The sequence below is a fragment of the Oratosquilla oratoria genome, chromosome 9 (assembly GCF_046742065.1).
Source record: "Oratosquilla oratoria isolate Oo_2021 chromosome 9, ASM4674206v1, whole genome shotgun sequence".
NCBI lineage: Eukaryota > Metazoa > Arthropoda > Malacostraca > Stomatopoda > Squillidae > Oratosquilla > Oratosquilla oratoria.
In genome coordinates this window covers 13,786,793-13,806,792 of record NC_134785.1, presented here as the reverse complement: position 1 = coordinate 13,806,792, position 20,000 = coordinate 13,786,793, and the positions used below count along the sequence as shown (strand labels likewise).

The following is a 20,000-nucleotide window of genomic DNA, read 5'->3' as shown; positions in this document are numbered from 1 at the left end:
CTTGACTCTTCTTTACTTCCTTCATCCTCCTTCTCTCTCTCCCCTTCTCTCTTTTTGTCTCTTCCTCTCTCTCTCCTTTCTCTGTCCTTGCTCCTCTTTTCCTTCTTCCATAATGAAATCCTGCGCTACTTCACCATCTCATTAAGGCTGGGGGAAATCTATCTTCCTCTCCGGAAGCAAAATAATCTCATGATAATAATAAATAGCAAATAATTTCTCTGGAATTTCTTGATCCGCCGACGTACGATGTCCCCCCCCCTTTATATATCTTATTCTCCACAATCCCAGATTCTTTTCGACCAAAAACCGGACAAGAACCGGTTTCCGTTACATCTTTCCTTAAACTGATTAGAATCTTAAGGTGTCGAAAAGAATAAAGATATGTAAAGCATGTTAACATTATAAAAGGGGGTTGATTTTTTTTTTTTTTTTTTTTTTTTTGGTAAGAAAATCGGTTGTAGAAAGTGTAGTTGTATAAAGTCCCCCCCCTAAATTCTCTCTACCCCTTCCCCCCCTCCCCCCCACTGCCCTCCCTTTTATAGAGAGCTAAGTTCCTACAAATATCTAGTCATTGATAAAGATGGCTTCAGCACATAGAAGAAGGAGTAATATCGTAAAATTCTCGTTTATTGTACTGGTATCCTGTGATAGAAGAAGCACTGCAGGCAGGACAACTACGGACCCATAGCAATCCCATGGGCCGTAGTAGTTACATGAAGGAAAAAAAAATAAAGAATCAAAGCGAACTTGGAAAAAAACGAAAAAAAAAAATCTTATTGGAATGTTGTACTACTTGTGTTTGGTCTGTCCTATTGGTGTGTGTGTAGATAAATAATGTATTTGTGGTATTTTGTAAGACTAAGGAAAAAAATGTTCTGAAATGTTCTTTAGAACTTGAATGAAGAACATAACATATCGTATCCTCTATGGCTGGCACTAAGCCAGTAAATACCTTTCCCTATAAGGCTTGACTCTTTGAATGTCTTAAGATGGATTTGCCCAAAAACTCATCACTACCAAGAGTCTCTTAAAAAATAAGACTTGCTGCTAAAGCGTCACACTTTATATATATACATATATATAAATATATATATATAACATTCAATGGTTTTTTGTGCAATAACTGATACTGCATCCTACAAAAGTCCAATTATTTTTCATTGGATTTCTGGAAGGAATTTCGACGCCGTTGCCCATGGCAACTTGATTTTGGTTAGCAGAAGGATGCTAACGACTGATATATCTCCATGTTTACCTCAGTGACCGCTGGACTCGAAGAAGAAAAGGAAAAGGAAGAGTTTAATGTGCGTTTGAAGAAAAAGTAACCTGGTCCTGTGATGGGTTTCTTGGGCATTATACCATGAGTCTGTGTACCAACTATTATGTGCTTTAGAGTTACTATCAACAAAATATGATTTTTTTTACCTGATCTCAAGTTCATGTTAGGCATTTACAATAACCCAATTCTTTTTGTAATTTATTAGCCAATCGTTATACACATTTCTGTATAATACGTGTCAAAAAAGTGATAATGAAGATGATGATGAAACATATGACAATGCTATTGATATTTTACTGACGACGACGATGATGATGATGGTGATGATGATGATGATGATGATGATGATGATCATAATAGTGATGATAAACATAACGATAATGATCATGATGATCATGATGATGATGACAGTCATCACAATAGCGATAATGAAGATGGTGACAAGGATTATCATAATGTTGCTAATGACAATGATGATAATGATCACTAAGCTGATGATAATGACGATACTGAAGGCGGTGAAAATGCGTAAAACTCATTTGTACAGTGCTTAAAAGAAAAAAATATACAAAAATGAAAAAAAAATATATCAATGTGTGAGGGCCTAAGTCTGGTTGAATGTGAGGAAGAGAATTTTTCTTTTCTTTTTTTTGTCTAGTTAGCGTTTTTCTAGTTGGCCAGCTATCTAGCCAACCAGCAAGCTAGCTAGCTAGCTAGCTAGCTAGCTAGCCAGGTTGTCCCCTTTCCCCCACCCCCTTCCAACCTGATGAAAGAAAACAACAATCGCCCAAAGCATCACAAACCACATCAACTAAGTTCTAAAACAAAGGGAGATTAGAACTGAAAGTAGGTGGAATGGCTGTGATAAATTAATTATAACCTTGCCATGGGGGTTTCGGGATTCATTCCACTTGTTGTGTTGCGTGAGCCTTGGTATCTTATCAAAATGTTAAGAAGGATTAAAGGTAAATTATATAAAAAACTACTCCTCCCAAGGCAGTATATTTTACTCCCTCCCTCCTCCACTCCTCTTTAAGTTCGATCCACGTTGTCAAACTCCAAAGGGAAGTGAGAAACAAAATGAAGAGGACTCCAGAAGATGATGAAGAACAAGAAGAAGAACAAGAAGAACAATGTGCTCTTCCACGCAGGCAACCAGAGCCTCGGACACACACACACACACACACACACACACACACACACACACACACACACACACACACACACACACACATAAACACACACACACACAAATACATACACATACACATATGAACTCAAATACAAAAACCACACATACACATATAACACAAATACGTACACACACACACACACACACACACACACACACACACACACACACACACACACACACACACAGAAACAGACCCACGTCTTGTATAGTTGCGGTTGTAAGTACAGATATTCACTGCTTTCTTATCATTCATGACTGTGTGTTTAAGGATTACCGCAAGTTTAAGTTCAGGAAGACAGGAGATGCTATTTTTCTACAATTCTATGATAGCGCTTCCTGGGCCTAAGCCCGCTAGGACCAGACCCAGCCCCCCACGCCCCCCTGCCCCCAGCCCCAGCCCCTAAAGCCCCCTCCCTACGCCACACCTGCGCTGCTTATGTGCCCTGGAGAGCCATAAGGTTGCCGCACCCTGTCGATATTCCTTTACCACCTGCATTGTTCTTATTAAAGTCAAAACTGTGAAACGTGTTTGTCATGTATTTCTTCCTACTCGATTCCCACTCTGCTAGACGATGGATAGAAATAAAAGAAACCTATTATGTTGTTTACTGTTTCTTGTGCGATCAATTCCTTGCCAACACAAGAAAGATGGGAGATGGAGGCTTTCATGTAGATGAGTGCAGCTGCGTGTGTACATATATACAAGTAAATATATACACATTTGTGTGTGTGTGTGTGTGTGTGTGTGTGTGTGTGTGTGTGTGTGTGTGTGTGTGTGTGTGTGTGTGTGTGTGTGTGTGTGTGTGTGTGTGTGTGTGTGTGTGTGTGTGTGTGATAGAGAGAGAGAAAGAGAGAGAGAGGGAGAGAGAGAAAGAGAGGGGGGTACTATATATGTGTGTGTGTGTATTGCCTGATCTTTATGTTTTGTTAACATTTTTTTTTTTTAATATATTCGGAGTCGCTCTGACGTCAGGACGAATGCAACAACAACAAAGATCAAGTAAAAACAAAAAGCGCAAGGGAAGGAATACCACAATAGAAACAAGAGAAAGCAAACAGTAAATCATAAAAACAGAGACTTAGGTACAAAAAGACTGGGTATAATGAAGCTCGCGTATACGGGAATACAAAGTTGAAAAGAACAAGCATAAAGCTTCTTTACCTACAAAAACATCTAATAAAGGAACAAGGACTCTCAGGAAAGAACAGACTTGGTTATTTGGGTAAAGCAAAGTCAGTATATTGAATAAACTCTATTTAATCATCACGAGAAAGAGATTGATTTTTTATTTATTTATAAAATTAATGAGGAAATATTCTTATTTTCACTGCATAGCCTGTACACAGAAAACCTCTTCTGACGATCTCAACACGAGTATGTGTATATATATATTTAACTAACTGATTACAATATCTAAGTACAAAGAATGTACAAAAGTCTCAAATTGGGGTGAATACAAAACTAGATGCTACAGCGCCAATCTAAGATTCTAGTATTGGGACTGAGCACAAAAATAACCTTTTATAAAACCATTGGTATTTGTTTTTGTCAAGGAACATTTTAATGTAAAAAAAAAAAAAAAAAAGTGTAATGATAAACAGAGGAGAAAACCTCAAAGCACCGCTGGCCGAGCGGGCTAGAGCGTCGCTACTTGCGGCGTAGGTTGAAGTGACGGCAGTTCGAACTCTGCCACCAGCGAGTTGGACCAAGGGCATAGTTAAAAAAAAAAGTCCACGCTCTCGAGTCCTCTGTAAGGGGAACCGTCCTAGCCTCCTGATAAGGCGAGTTTGCGACGAATCGAATAAACGGAGTGATGAGAATTCGATTCCAATAGGAAAATGATTCCTTTGGGTTTCGTTTCTGTTTCATATAATTTGTCCTTTTTCACTGGGACCACAATGAACACTATTTTCACGGACCATATATAGGTACACACACACACACACATACACACACAAACACACACACACACACACACACACACACACACACACACACACACACACACATATGTATATATATATATATATATATATATATATATATATATATATATATATATATATATGTTGAGACATTGGGGACAATTATCAGAAAGGTGGAAAGGGGAGACACAGGTCTTGATCTGATTATAATCAGATCAAATAATTATTGAGTTTACTCCTGACCGGTTTCGCTTTCCAGTAGCTTCTTCAGAAGCGAAACCGGTCAGGAATAAACTCAATAATCGGATCAAGACCCGTGTTTCCTCCTTCCATCTTTCACTCATATATAAATCTAAGCTCATAATAGCAGTCTTGAATTCGCACTTGATGAAGTAACCTACACGATAGATTAGTAATCCAAGGGACGAGATGACGATGGGTCATGGCCCATGTACCCTGAATGGAATCCTCATGTAGGTACAGGGTGTGGCAACTCTCCCTGTCAGGGATAAGAAGGTCACACGTGCGATAAGGCCCTGACAAGGACGTTTCCAGACCCTGTGAAAGGCCGGAAGGACTAGACTCCACTTAGCGAGCCTTTAAGATTTACCGTCTTCCCGAGGAAGGTCGTGGCCGATGTAAGACTCCAAGTGTCTGAGTTCTCACCTTTCTCATCAGACGCCAGATACTTTATTTCAGATGAGTAAAAGCAGCAACGACTGCAACAGCACTGTAGGAGAGAGGGCAAACGCAGAGTATGGGATCCAATATATTTGACGTTTCGCCCAGCAGGGCTTCTTCTGAAACGTCAAATATATTGGATCCCATACTCTGCGTTTGCCCTCTCTCCTACAGTACTTGATTTCAACTGTCAGTCGTCGGCCTCGTCATCAGACGCCTCCACTCATTTCGATCTTCGTCAATTTCTTGTTCGTTTACTTCTTCCAACGTTAAGTTACTTCCTTCCAAGTTCTTTTCCACATAGTCCATCCACCTTTTCCTGGGTCCTCCAACCGGCCTCCTTCCTCTAGACCAGTGTTTCTTAACCCCTGGGTCGCGACCCAAATTTGGGTCGCCAAGCCATTTTATTGGGTCGCTAAGGGTTTGCAGAAAATATTTATCTTCCCACTACAAATATATTATAATTATATACTGTAATAATTAAAATACATGATGCCTAGTTTTAGGATTCTAAGCAGACCATGATTAAATAAAAACTCCAAAGCAGAAAATTTATTTGTAGGCTTGGATCGCGATGCTTAATTTGTGCAAAATTTTGGGTCGCGATGCTTGATTTGTGCAAAATTTTGGGTCGCTGCCAAAAAAGGTTAAGAACCACTGCTCTAGACTGCCATTCCAAATACTTCCTTGGATATCTACTTTCCTCCTTTCTCTTCGTATGACCTGAGTTCTTGGGTCAATTGTAGACTAGTTTCCTTTTGGGGCTTGTGAATTTCTTGATGACGTGAGGGCATAGAACCCCCCCACACACACAACCCCCACACCCCCGTGCTCCTGAAGAAGAGCTGCGCCAACCCCCATGGTCTCTGAACTTCGTCTGAAGGTGGAGGGAGGGTGCATAGCCAGGAGCCTTCAGGTTGCGAAAGGCCTCCTCAAAGAGGGGTAGGTCTATACAACCGATAGATCCTTCCTCAGGAAGTTATGGACCAAAAGGTCTCCTGGCGGTATGATCTCCCTTTGTAATCCTCTGTCAGTCATTCAGAGGATCTACTACTTCTGCGAGATTTTCTATAGAATCCGCAAAGAGATATTAACACACATGGAGGAAAGCCCTGTCAGTTTTGTGTTTCTTGGCATCAAAAGGACAAATTCGGAAACTTCCAAACCTTAAATCCGAGACACGAAACTTGGGCTGCTCCAAAATCACATTTCGCTTGTTTGCGAAAACGTCGTCATAACTCAAAATATCGAATTTTTCAGGAGAGGCATTTTAAAGTTTCAAAACGCTCTCAATATTATAAAAAGCCCTCAAACACCATAGGTGGAGCATTTTTTGGAGCATCAAATACGCCTCTAAAGTTTATAGACGTTGAAACAATCATAATCTTTACTAAGTCTAAAATATTTGTTGGAACAAATTGGAACATGTAAGGTTATGTCGTTGGGACATTTAGCACTCCCTAGCGGTCAATTTTTGAGCTACAGATATGACACTGTTACCAAAAAAATCCGTGTTTGAAGATGAATATGTCTGTATAGATAACTCAAAAATTCATTTTTTTGAGTTATGACGACGTTTTCGCAAACAAGCGATTTGCTAACGTTACGGACTATAGTTTACCGGCGTTTCTATCCTAATGGAAAATCTCACGCGGGTTAACAATAAGATCAGTTTCTGCACTGCCAAGGATACCGTATAGACACTCCAAATGCTCTGGCTAAGTGGGACTAGGCCTTCCTACATAGCTTCCTTCCTCGAAGAGGACTATAGTCCTTGCGCTTCAAGGAGTCCGTTCAAGGTGAGGCAGAAGCGGGAGTCCCCCCCCCCCCGAGTGCGACGTTGCCAAATTGACTACCAATCACCCAGAGACCCCTCGGCGTGGCACCATGGGAGGAAAAAGCGCTGTTGCCACGTGTCATAGAATTAATTCAAATCATTGTTATAATCCTAAAAAGTGATGCTAATTGTAATATACAGCTCCTCTTAATATATACAGAATAGCAAAGATCAAATAGCACATTGATGAGAAATAAGAGAGAGAGAGAGAGAGAGAGAGAGAGAGAGAGAGAGAGAGAGAGAGAGAGAGAGAGAGGCACGCACCAAGGTTGATTTGGCAGGATGGCTCACGACATATGCCTCACCTCCTCCTCGTGGTACCCCCCTGAGGTCGACCTCTACCAAGGAATTTGGTGCCAAGTGTGAGCCAGTGACTGAGACCAAGAGTATTACGAGTATTGAGTCGCTGTTAAAAATTTCGTCCAGTTATCAAAACAACAGCTTCATTATTTCCCGTTACAAGTTACAAAGGATTACAAAGGCGGAGCATGCCGACAGGAGACCTTTTGATCCATATCTAGGTCGGATGCGAAAAAAAAATCATACTAATAATAAAATAATAAATAAAAACTATAATACTATAAATAACAAATAGAATACATAAATGCATAGGTATAGTTAAATAATAAACAAACAGGTAAATAGTAAATAATAATAAATTGACATATAACTAATGATAAATAAAAATCAGACAGACAAATGATAACAAAACAAAAACAAATAATATAAGATCAATTATAATCATTACAGCATCTTACTTAGGTATTTATCTAAATGATTCTTAAAGCTTCGAACTGAACTACATTGCACTACCTGTGCAGGAAGTTTATTCCATTCATTAACTACACGGTTGGCAAAGTTGTTTCTACCTACTTCCAAATTGAATCTATTTCCGGAGAGTTTAAGACCATTGTTTCTTGTCTGATTCTCATTCAATGTAAAAATTTTGTCACTTTTGATGTTGTCAATTCCCTTTAGAATTTTAAAGACTTGTATCAAGTCACCTCTGAGTCTACGCTTTTTTAGGGAAAACAGATTCATATGTTTTAGTCGATTTTCGTATGATTTATTTTTTATATTTGGAATCAGTTTTGTGGCTCGCCGTTGTACTTTTTCCAATCTGTCAATGTCTTTAATGAGATTCGGTGACCATACGGAAACAGCATATTCCAAATGTGGACGAACTAACGATTTATATAGCTTATTAATGAGTGATGGACTTTTGAAATCAAAAGATCGCGCAATCAGTCCTAGAATCTTATTTGCTTTCTCAGAGGCTGAAATACACTGCTTGGATGTTTTGAGGTCGTTACTGATAATTACGCCGAGATCTTTTTCACTATCCACTTTTGTTAACGAATTTCCAAATAACTTGTAATCGTACTTACTGTTATTTTTACCTATGTGCATTACCTTGCATTTACTTGTGTTAAATTTCATTAGCCACTTTTCAGACCATTGCTGTAATTTATCTAAATCTTCTTGAATATCTAATTGGTTTGAGTGATCATTTGCCACTCCGCACAGTTTTGTATCATCAGCAAATTTGGAAACAGTAGATTTTAGTCCATGGTCTATATCATTTATATATACTATGAATAGAAGTGGCCCAAGAACGGAACCCTGAGGAACTCCACTTGCAACACTTTTCCATCCAGAAGTTTTTCCATTTAAAACAACTCTCTGTTTTCGATCATTCAACCAATTACTAGTCCAACCTAATAGGCTACCACTTATTCCATGCAAAGCTAATTTAGTAAGTAGTCTTTCGTGTGGGACGGTATCAAAAGCTTTTGCAAAGTCTAGATATACTAAATCTATATTGTTTCTTTTGTCATAATTCGAGATAACTGTGTTGTAGAATTCGAGTAAGTTAGTCACGCAAGAACGTTTCCGTCTGAAACCATGCTGGCTATCATTTATCAAACGGTTACTTTCTAAATGATGTTCGATAGCATCTCTGATGATAGTTTCCATTATTTTTCCTACGATTGAAGTCAAACTTATAGGCCTATAGTTATTTGGTTTCTTTTTGTCACCTTTTTTGAATATGGGAGTAACGTTAGCTAGCTTCCATTCTCTTGGGACATCTCCGGATATGATGGATTTCTTGAAAATAATTTCTAATGGAACAACAATCTCATTTTTCATTTCCTTTAAGATTCTTGGATGCCAACCGTCAGGCCCTGGTGTTTTATTAACTTTGAGTTTGTCTATACACCTTTTAATTTTTTCTTTTGTTATATTTACCGTACCGAGTAAGTTTACCCTAGACTTTTCACAGGTTTCAGTTTGGAGTTCACTTTGAGATGTTTCGTTTACGAATACCGAACTAAAACAATTGTTTAAAATATTACACATTTAAATATTCAAGTTGACCGTCAGCAGATAATAGTGGACCAATGTGATTCCTAATAACCTTTTTATCTCTAATGTAACTATAGAATTCTTTGGGATTCTCTTTGGATTTATCAGCGATGTTCATTTCGTATTGTCGTTTTCTTTTTCTTATTGTCTTTTTTAAATTTCTCTGTATTGATACATAACTTTCATAGTCATTAGATGCACCCGAGCACTTATATTTCTTATAAGCCTGTCTCTTTTTAGCAATACTTTTTTCAGTTTCTTTGTCGAGCCACTTTGGGCGAGCCTGATTTGGGGGACGTCTATCCTTAAAAGGAATGTAAGTTTGAATCATCTTAGTGAGCGTATTTTGAAATATTTCCCACATCTGATCTACAGGTCTTTCGTTTAATTTTGCCTCCCAATCTGTAAGCTGAAGCTCCTGACGTAGTTCTATGAACTGAGCTTTACTGAAATCGGGTATTTTAGAAACACAAGTATCTATTCTAAAATTGTTTAGGAGTTTGAATCTAACTAGGTTGTGATCGCTATTTGCAACAGATTCACCGACTTCTACATCAGTTACCATGCTTTCGCGGCTAGTGATCAGAAGATCGAGTAAGTTTCCATATCTTGTGGGCTCTTTTACATGCTGAATTAAGTAATTGTCACCAAGAAAATCAAACAAGCGACTACCTATATGGCCATGTTCAAGGGTCATCCAATCAATGTCAGTAAAATTGAAATCACCCATTATCAATAAATCCCGGTTGCAGAAACTAGACAGTTCTTGAAATAACAGTTTGTCGTCTGCTAATGATAATGTCTTTGGCCTATATATTACACCTATATTCATTTTTTGTCCATTTGTTTGGGTTAACTCAACCCACAAACTATCATATGCATCATGTTTCACTTTCTCTAAAACACAAGCATGAACATTGTTTTTAACGTACAATAGAACACCCCCACCTTTCTTGTGGTTTCTATCCTGATGAAAGTGTTTAAATCCCGCAATATTAAATTCAGCTTCGAACTCTGTACCGTTTAACCATGTCTCAGTTATTCCTATCATATCGAGATTTTCGCTTTTGACATACGCCTGTATTTCTTGAAATTTGTTTCTAATACTACGAGCATTAAAGTACATGGTTTTAAGAAACTCGTGATTATTTCTTTTTGACACATTTTGAATTTCAATATCATATCTTACATTACCATTTTGTTTTTCATTTATACCTTGCTCTATATTATTATTTGGTCCTTCATTGACGTTCAATGCCTCATTAACATTTCTCCTATCAAAATTAACATTTCCCCCATCACGGACATCTGGTCGATCACGGTCATCCGATCTCTTTTGTACATTTTGTCCCCCTACGTCACCGTGATTCACGCCGGCCTCCCGTCGTTCAGTGACATTATGTCCGGCATCCCTTTCTAAAATTATATTTTGTCCTCCAGTGACATTATATCCTACCGTGATATTTTTTCCTCCATTATAATTACATCCCATCGTGATCTTTTGTCTTCCACTGGCATTACATCCTATCGTGATATTTTGGCCTTCATTGACATTCTGTCCGGTATCCCTTCCTAAAGTTATATTTTGTCCTTCACTGACATTATATCCTACCGTGATATTTTCTCCTCCATTATCATTACATCCTATCGTGATATTTAGTTCTCCACTATCATTACTTCTCATCGTGATCTTTTGTCCTCCACTGTCATTACATCCCATTGTGACATTTTGTCCTATGACATTACATCCTAATGTGACATTTCGTCCTCTAGCGACATTGTATCCACTGTCATTACATCCTATCATGATATTTTGGCCTTCATGGACATTCTCTCCGGTATCCCTTCCTAAAATTATATTTTGTCCTTTACTGACATTATATCCTATCGTGATATTTTCTCCGCCATTATCATTACATCCTATCGTGATATTTTGTTCTCCACTATCATTACTTCCCATCGTGATCTTTTGTCCTCCACTGTCATTACATCCCATTGTGACATTTTGTCCTATGACATTACATCCTAATGTGACATTTCGTCCTCTAGCGACATTATATCCTAAAATTATATTTTGTCCTATACTGGCACATTGTTCTACATTAATGCTATACTCTACACTGTTTTCCCAAGTACATTCTATTTCCCCTTCCCTTTGAGCTTCTACCCTAAAAAAGGAGCTAATTCATTACAAACTCCCACAATGAGGTTTGTAAGAACATCTTTGCCTCTGCGGGTAAGGTGGATCCCATCAGAAGCGTAAAGGTCATGGCGCCTAGAAAAGAGATACCAAGGATCAAGAAAGTGGTATCCCAATTGTGTACACAACTGCGATATCCTATCATTGATCCCTATGGCTCTACTGTTCCAACACGAACCTGCGTAGATCCTCGGGAGGATCCCACAGACTACGTGACGGCTCCCACGTTCCTTCATCTCCTGAAGGAGGACCTTGTAATTCCGAACAAGCTCCTCTGATCTCACCCTACCTACATCGTTACTTCCCGTATGAACAATCGTAACCGTGTTCTTTCGTCCTTGCTCCCTGATGGACCGGGTACAATCGACGATCCCACGGCCCGGTTGACATACAAGCTTGCAACGTCGCTTAGTCTTCCGCTGCAGGATGTCGTCATAGCCTCGCACCATGGAGTCCCCCACCACCAAGAACTCCTGGTTTTCAGCCACTTCATCCTCCAGTAGAGCAAAACGATTGGCTAGAGCCAGCGGTTGCTCCACAGGGCACACGTCCACCGAACGCGGGCTCGACAAACGGGACCCCACGGAGCGCCACTCGCTCATGGCAGTGACAGTAGGGGAAGAAGTGGAACGCTCTTTGGGTTGTGGGGAGGGTTCACTCTTCTCACGGAGCGCACTCCTGAGAAGACGAATTTCCTCCTCACACATCCTGAGACGGACCTCTAGGTTCACGCAACCTTCACAAGCCATTTCGCTCCCCCTTTAGTAATAAAAACGGCAAAGAGAAAATGCAAATCAACAACAACAACAAATCAAAGCGGTCTCTAATAAACTAAATACGCGAAGCTTACTCTGCTTACCTTATACTATTTCTCCTACCTTTGGAGTACAGTAACAGAAAACTGTTTTGAATTTAAACAGAACACTACACTTTATCTACACTTTATCTTATATCTGTAACTGTATAGCGCTATACGTATACAATCACAAAAACACAACACAATCACTTAACACTATTCGGAGATATAAATTTCACAGGTATTCGCTAGCTGGTGTCTGTGCAGAAAAACAAGGTCTCTAGCTGAGGTCACGAGTGGACTGAGCTGAGGTCACGAGCGGACTGAGCTGAGGTCACGAACCGGTGATGGTGATGGTGATGGTGATGGTGATGGTGATGGTGATGGTGATGGAGATGGTGATGGTGATGGTGATGGTGATGGTGATGGTGATGGTGATGGTGATGGTGATGGTGATGGTGATGGTGATGGTGATGGTGATGGTGATGGTGATGGTGATGGTGATGGTGATGGTGATGGTGATGGTGATGGTGGTGGGGGAAGCCCTTAGTTCACAATCCTCACGGTCGGTAGTAGAGTCCCTGGGCAGGAGAGAGAGAGAACACCTCGGTGACGACGACCAATTTCGAGTGAGCAGCCCTCTTACGGACCGGCTCTGCTTATGGAAAGTGTACAAGTTTAGGTTTAAGAAGGAAATAGGCAAGAACTGGTTTACCAACAGTGGTTAACGAATGAAATACAACAAAGATATAGAACAGCAGATGTTTCAAATACAACAAAACACTTTTGCTGTATGAATCGAAAACGACACAAAGTCGGATGCAAGATGAACTAGAAATAGAATAAGATTGATAAACAGATGAACATACATAAGTATGTAAATAAATAAAAAGTAAACGAGTTGGCAGACGTTACACAATATTGCCTCGATGGTGACATCCAAGATCTAAGAATATAAGGTCTAACCACTTCCGACCGAATTTCGAGGGAGTTGGCGCAGCGGGCCCGTGAACGTCACCTGGCTGTTCAAAGTGGGGTTCGCGGGCCCTATAGCTGTCAGTTGAAGCTGGCGCGTCGTTCGGGAATGTTGTTACATTCGCTCGCACCGCTCCACGCAATTAGTTATATACTGACAAATATTATATAAAATATATATAAAATATTATAGTTCCTGTCTATATATATGAATATATAATATATATGATATATAATATATATATAATATATAAAATATTATAGTTCCTGTCTTCCTTGGCGTTTCACAGTTTTCTTCAGTGTTTCACAAAGAGAAAACGGACCCAGCCTAATGACGTCAGAAGCTGCGCACAATAATTCAAACGGTCAGACCTGTATATTTAGACCTTGGTGACATCTACAGGAAGTTTATGCTATTCGGAGACTATGCGCTTGTCGAAGTTCTTCTCGCCGTCCTCGAAGACACAAGGGGCCGTTCTTGGTAAACCGAAAAGATTGAAGACCCAGTTTACACTCTTCACTGAGTTGTCATCATCCATTGCGGGGGGTGTCGTACGCCAGGGGGCGCGTTACTTCACTCACACGGCGACGCCAGTCCCCCCACGGTCTTTCCGGGCAAGCTCCCATGCAGACACCCATCCCACTCTAAGAAAATCTCGACAGACTCCATCAACTTCTCCCAGACACGAGTTTTTCTGCGGACGTCCCCTTCTTCGTCTCCTCCATCGAGGTTTGTCTCTTACGGAGATGGTCCTGTAAGCGGGGTCGACATCAGAGAAAACAAGCCACATGCCCATATATCCTGAGTTTCGAGTACTGACTGAGCACGGGGACTCAGCGCTGAAATAATTAAAAAAACAAAAAATCCACACAACGCTCTATGATATTGTAATGACCATACATACGCTACGGACTACAAATAATCCATACATTACCCTAAGCACTTCAGAAAGAATGTGAGTAAAACATTAACATTCTTGAGTATGTTTCGTCAGAGTAGCCCATTGGTCATAATCTAGATTAAGCTAGAATTCACTTGACAAAGAGAGAGAGAGAGAGAGAGAGAGAGAGAGAGAGAGAGAGAGAGAGAGAAAGGGAGAGAGAGAGAGAGAGAGAGAGAGAGAAAGGGAGGGAGAGACAGAGAGAGAGAGAGAGAGAGAGAGAGAGAGAAAGGGAGAGAGAGAGAGAGAGAGAGAGAGAGAGAAAGGGAGGGAGAGACAGAGAGAGAGAGAGAGAGAGGGGGGGGAGAGAGAGAGAAAGGGAGAGAGAGAGAGAGAGAGAGAGAAAGGGAGAGAGAGAGAGAGAGAGAGAGAGAGAGACCAACCGACCGAGAAAGTGTGGTAATTATTTAAGTATTATATTGAACTACAATTCATTAGTTCTCTTTCCTCTACCAATGATTTATTTACCTAGATCCAGTATCTTCAAAAATTTAAATAATTAATCGATCAAAATACTAATTCTCCCAGCATTTGATAAAACAGTTCAGTGAGAATAATTGGAGGGATATCCAACTCATCATTGAGGGTAATATTTAAAAATGTAAGATTAAGTATTACTTTTGCCCAATTTTTTTAAAGAAACTAAATCAAATGAGACCATACCCTTCGATTTGCATTCAAAATCGTCTTATTTGTGATACAGAGTTCATCTGTTTAAAAGCGCTATCTATGTTTACAAAATTCAGGTAAGCGCCCCCCTAAAAGGTCATTTCCATTTACAAAATTCAAGTTAGCACACCCCTATTTTGATCCTTAATCCACCACTGTTTTACTTCTAATAAAATTGTTAACTTCATTGAGTCGTCATAATTTTCCTAAGGCTTCAATTCAAATTACAACGACTTTCTACTAGATTGATATTTCGTCAAAATTAATTAAATGAACACAAGATAGAGTGATAGATAAATCATTCATTATAATAAAGTCACCCATAAAATAGTAAGTTTTCTAAAATTGATTAAAGTTTTCTTTAACAAACATTAAATGATTGAAAATAATGATAATAATAATTGCTCAGAAATCGTTTCGTCTCGACATTCTTAGTGTTCAATATCCGGTATTATTCCAGTATCACGCAAACACATTTTTCGTTTCTGTCATTTTTGCATTTCAAAGGTTATTTTTTGTATGGAATAGAAAGATTATAATTATGTTATGTTATGTTATGTTATGTTATGTTAGGAGCTATTGGACAACGGAAATTTCATGTTAGATAACACTGCTTGCGTGATTTTGGAATTTTACCAGTTACACTTCATTTTGTTTTTACATTTTAAATTTATTGTTGGAACAGAATTCCTAGATATATCAAATATTATTTTTTCTTTCCATCGTTTTGTTCGGTTTTGTAGATCAGAGCATTTTTCTGACACAGATTAACTGTTTGTATATTACCTCCCCCCCCCCATTCCTGTCTTCAATCTGTGTGGCTTGGACGAACCAGAAGGCTTTCTTTCTCTCTTTCTCTATTTTTTTTCTCTCTCTTTCTCTCTCTGTCTTCCTTACTCCATTTCTCTCTATCTCTAATTTTCTGTTTCTTTCTCTTTCTCATTTTCTTTCTTTTACTCTCTCTGTATCTTTCTCGCTCTCTTTCTCTTTCTTTCTCTCTTTCTCTTTTTCTCTTTTTCTCTTTTCATATACATATACATATACATATACATATACATATACATATACATATACAATAATACATATATACAAACATCTATGTACACATGTAGCATAAATATTTGGCAACAAACAATTACAAGATGCATTTGCTATGTTCCCACTATGAAGCCTCCTCTGTTCCCACACTAATTGTTTCTGCCACACCATCTGTGACCGAACCAGCTGCGAGGAGAGTGTAGCTTTGGGTGACACCTGAACCTCAACCCATTTGGAGACATTTGATCTCAAGGAACATCTCGCCCTCTCGGACAAACAGACGCCGATGACGTCACGTCGTCGTTTTGGACTACTGTAAAGAGATTTTCCTACATCGAGCTGTCATTGAGGGGTAATTAATTATTGTTTTATAATTTAGGTGTCGTTTTATTTCTGTACAAATGTGTTTTGTTTTGTTTTCTTCTATTTTGTTTTGTTTTGTTGTGTTTATTTGTTTTATTAATTTATTTACCCCTTTATTTATTTATATATTAATTTATTTGTCTATTTATTTATTTGCTTATTCATCCATTTATTTATTTGCATTTTCTTATTATCTATTTTCATTTCTATTCTTATCTAGGGGCCCCAAATAATAGCTGATAATGAAGACGAAGAAAAATAAATATTTGATAACCATATGGCAACGTCAGACATTTTGAGTGTTTCAAGTTAAACGTTCATTATTGGAATAATACTCAAAAAAAAAATTAGTTCTGATCTCTTCGTCTTCCGGTTAAGAAGAATTTCTTCATTCCAAAACTTAATAATAATAGTAAGAAGTAGAACAGATGTTAAATGTCAAAGAAAATATGAGAAGAATTGGCAACTAGTCTATCTGACATGACGTCAGAAGGGAGTAAATATTTTTTAAAAACCGAACTTAGTTGTTTGTTCTGACGTGGTAGTTATTTATTAATTTCATGAACTTTGTTTACTGCGAGGTAGAATCTCTTTATAATTCTTTTTTCTAAATATAAAACGGACAAATAAATCAATCTCAGATCAACACAAGCTAGGAATGTTTACTACTTAAATATCGATTTCCTAAAGACACGGAGAACTCTTTAGTTTGTAATCTTCGCAAAATTAATGTGAATTTTTGTTGGAGAAACACCACAAAGCTTCCTGGAGATAGCACGAAGACCATGACAAAACAAAAAACATTTTTATTTAACCTGGGAACCGTCACATTGCTCTCTCCATTTTTTTTCTTTTTCTTTTTCAGATTCGTGGGAACACACGCCTTGTCTTGATGTGCGCATTTGAAAAGGTTATAAAGTCCAACTGATTATTTATCTATTCATCCTTTTCTTTTTGCGTGTATGTATATATGTATGTATGTATGTATGTATGTATGTATGTATGTATGTATGTATGTATGTATGTATGTATGTATGTATGTATGTATGTATGTATGTATGTATGTGCATGTATGTATGCTAATAAGAACACGGGTACGTGTGTTCACTTATGTAAAGTAGACCATTTGGAAAAAAGAAACTAACGAAGCAGAGCGCTTTCGTATATTACATCCAGACACACAACTACTTTTTGCACTGTATGTAATATACGAAAGCGCTCTGCTTCGTTAGTTTCTTTTTCCAAGTGGTCTACTTTGCGTATGTATGTATGTATGTGTGTATGTATGTATGTATGTATGTATGTATGTATGTATGTATGTATGTATGTATGTATGTATGTATGTATGTATGTATGTATGTATGTATGTATGTATGTATGTATGTATGTATGTATGTATTTATGTATGTATGTATGTATGGTATGTATGTATGTATGTATGTATAAATGCATGTATTTATGTATGTATGTATGTATTTATGTATGTATGTATTTATGTATGTATGTATGTATGTATGTATGTATGTATGTATGTATGTATGTATGTATGTATGTATGTATGTATGTAGATATATACGTGTGTGTGTGCATGTGCGTGTGTATGATAAAGAGAGAGAGAGAGAGAGAGAGTGAGAGAGAGAGAGAGAGAGAGAGAGAGAGAGAGAGAGAGAGAGAGAGAGAGAGAGAGAGAGAGAGAGAGAGAGAGAGTGAGAGTGAGAGAGAGAGAGAGAGAGAGAGAGAGAGAGAGAGAGAGAGAGAGAGATGAGTTTGTATATGCGCGTATGCATAAACACAAGTTGTTACAGTAAAATATCCTATCTCTATTTTCATCCAATTATCTATCCGTCACTGGATGTTCGGATACGAAGAAGTATTCGAATACTCTCTTCGTTCGGATATTGGCGGATCGGATCGTCAGTTCGGATAAGGGAGGGATTGCTGTAGTTGTGTATCCAGACACCAGAGCGTCGAGCCAATCCCGGGGTGGTCCCCTGGTGGGCTCTCCGTGCGGACACCAGGAGCGTAATTCCCCATTCCGAGAATGACCGACTACATTTGTTTTTATACCCCTGAACCATGCAGTAATGGGAACTCCATATATATATATATATATATATATATTATATATATATATATACATACATATCGGTTAAGTCACTTTTACTTGTTACGTGCTACCACAGGTTCGAGTCCTTGGCTGTACTACGTTTCAATTTCTGCATGTATGCCTCCTCGAGTTTCTCGATGTTGATGGTTTAGAATTAAAGCGAATTGTGGTTGATAAATGTAAATCTGTTCACTGGTACCCATTCAGTGAACAGATATACAGTATATATATTGCCACCGCCAGAAAATTTGATCACGTTTAAAGCCTTCAACCCATTTAATGGCTTTATCAAACACGCAACTACTTAACAAAGACAGCGGCGCCAGATTGTCTATAATGCTAGAATCGCTGGTAAATTGTACCCCATAACGACGACAACAATACAGCAGACACCTTTTTTTGACATTCAAAAGAAGATTTTCTTTAGCTTTATCAATAAAAAAAAAAAATCACTTTCACCTTTGTCGGCACATTCTCACGATTGCCCTTCAGATGACCTGGAAACTCTTTTAAGTTCTCAGGAAGGAATTCCATCAGAGATAAGCGCTGACCAATCAGCGCCCTTCTTCTCCCGTGAGATACCACGTGTCCCAGGAAGGAACAACCTAGCGTGGACAGTTCGTTAGTGTGCCACTTGCTCTCCAACATCGAAGAGAAGAACTTCGGTCCCAAAGAAGAACAGAAGAGGCTATAGCTAAGTACAGACTCTCTCTTTCTTCGACCAGAAGGACAAGTGTCCTCAGGAGTATATCGTACTCGCGAGCGGATAGCTCCTTCATCTTCTTCATCAGCTTCTTCTTCTTCTTCTTCTTCGTCATCTTCTTCATCTTCATCTCCTTCCTCTTCTTCTTCTTCTCCTTGGACTTCCTCTCCTTCTCCTTCCTCTCTTCTTCGTCTTTATCTTCTTCTTCTTCTTCTTTTCCTTCTTGGACTTTGAAGGACACACAGCAAAGATCACCATGAGGGTCCCCTACGCTTTGGTGGCCCTTTTCCTGCCCTCCGTCCTTGGTGGGTTCACTCACTACTTTACTGAAAATGACAGAAAATGTGTTTGGTGAATTTATATATGCATATACTGTATATATGCATTTGTGTGCGTACGTCCGTGTGTGTGTGTGTGTGTGTGTGTGTGTGTGTGTGTGTGTGTGTGTGTGTGTGTGTGTGTGTGTGTGTGTGTGTGTGTGTGTGTGTGTGTGTGTGTGTGTGTGTGTGTGTGTGTATACATACATCTAATACACCAGCCTCCTTCAGCTGTTGCAGGCCACTGCAACATCGGGCAGTTTACGTGCTACAACGGCGTCTGCATCCCGGAGTCTAAGGTCTGCGATAGCGTCGACGACTGCTCACACGGCGAAGACGAGTTTTCCTGCCAACGTACGTGCTGCTGTGACGTCATGTTGTCCTACGTGGTACTCGGATGGATGTGGTCGTGACGTGCATCCCTTTCATGCATTCAGTTCTCTATTTTTTTTTTTATCTCACGTTTGGTGTTTCTGTAGTCATTCTTGTGTTGTTATATGTTCATGTATTTTTTGTTCATGTGTGTGTGTGTGTGTGTGTGTGTGTGTGTGTGTGTGTGTGTGTGTGTGTGTGTGTGTGTGTGTGTGTGTGTGTGTGTGTGTGTGT

The 20,000-nt window shown here is 39.0% G+C and overlaps 1 protein-coding gene across 1 annotated transcript in view; it reads left to right on the top strand.

Moving 5' to 3' along the window:
- The first annotated feature begins 18,972 nt into the window (after window positions 1-18,972).
- Window positions 18,973-20,000, top strand: part of LOC143027987 (uncharacterized) — a 20,889-nt gene continuing 19,861 nt past the window's right edge. The window contains exons 1-2 of the mRNA XM_076189629.1: window positions 18,973-19,382; window positions 19,626-19,748. Of these exons, the coding sequence (XP_076045744.1) occupies window positions 19,334-19,382; window positions 19,626-19,748 (172 nt within the window). The 5' untranslated portion in view covers window positions 18,973-19,333. The remainder of the gene's footprint in view (window positions 19,383-19,625; window positions 19,749-20,000) is intronic.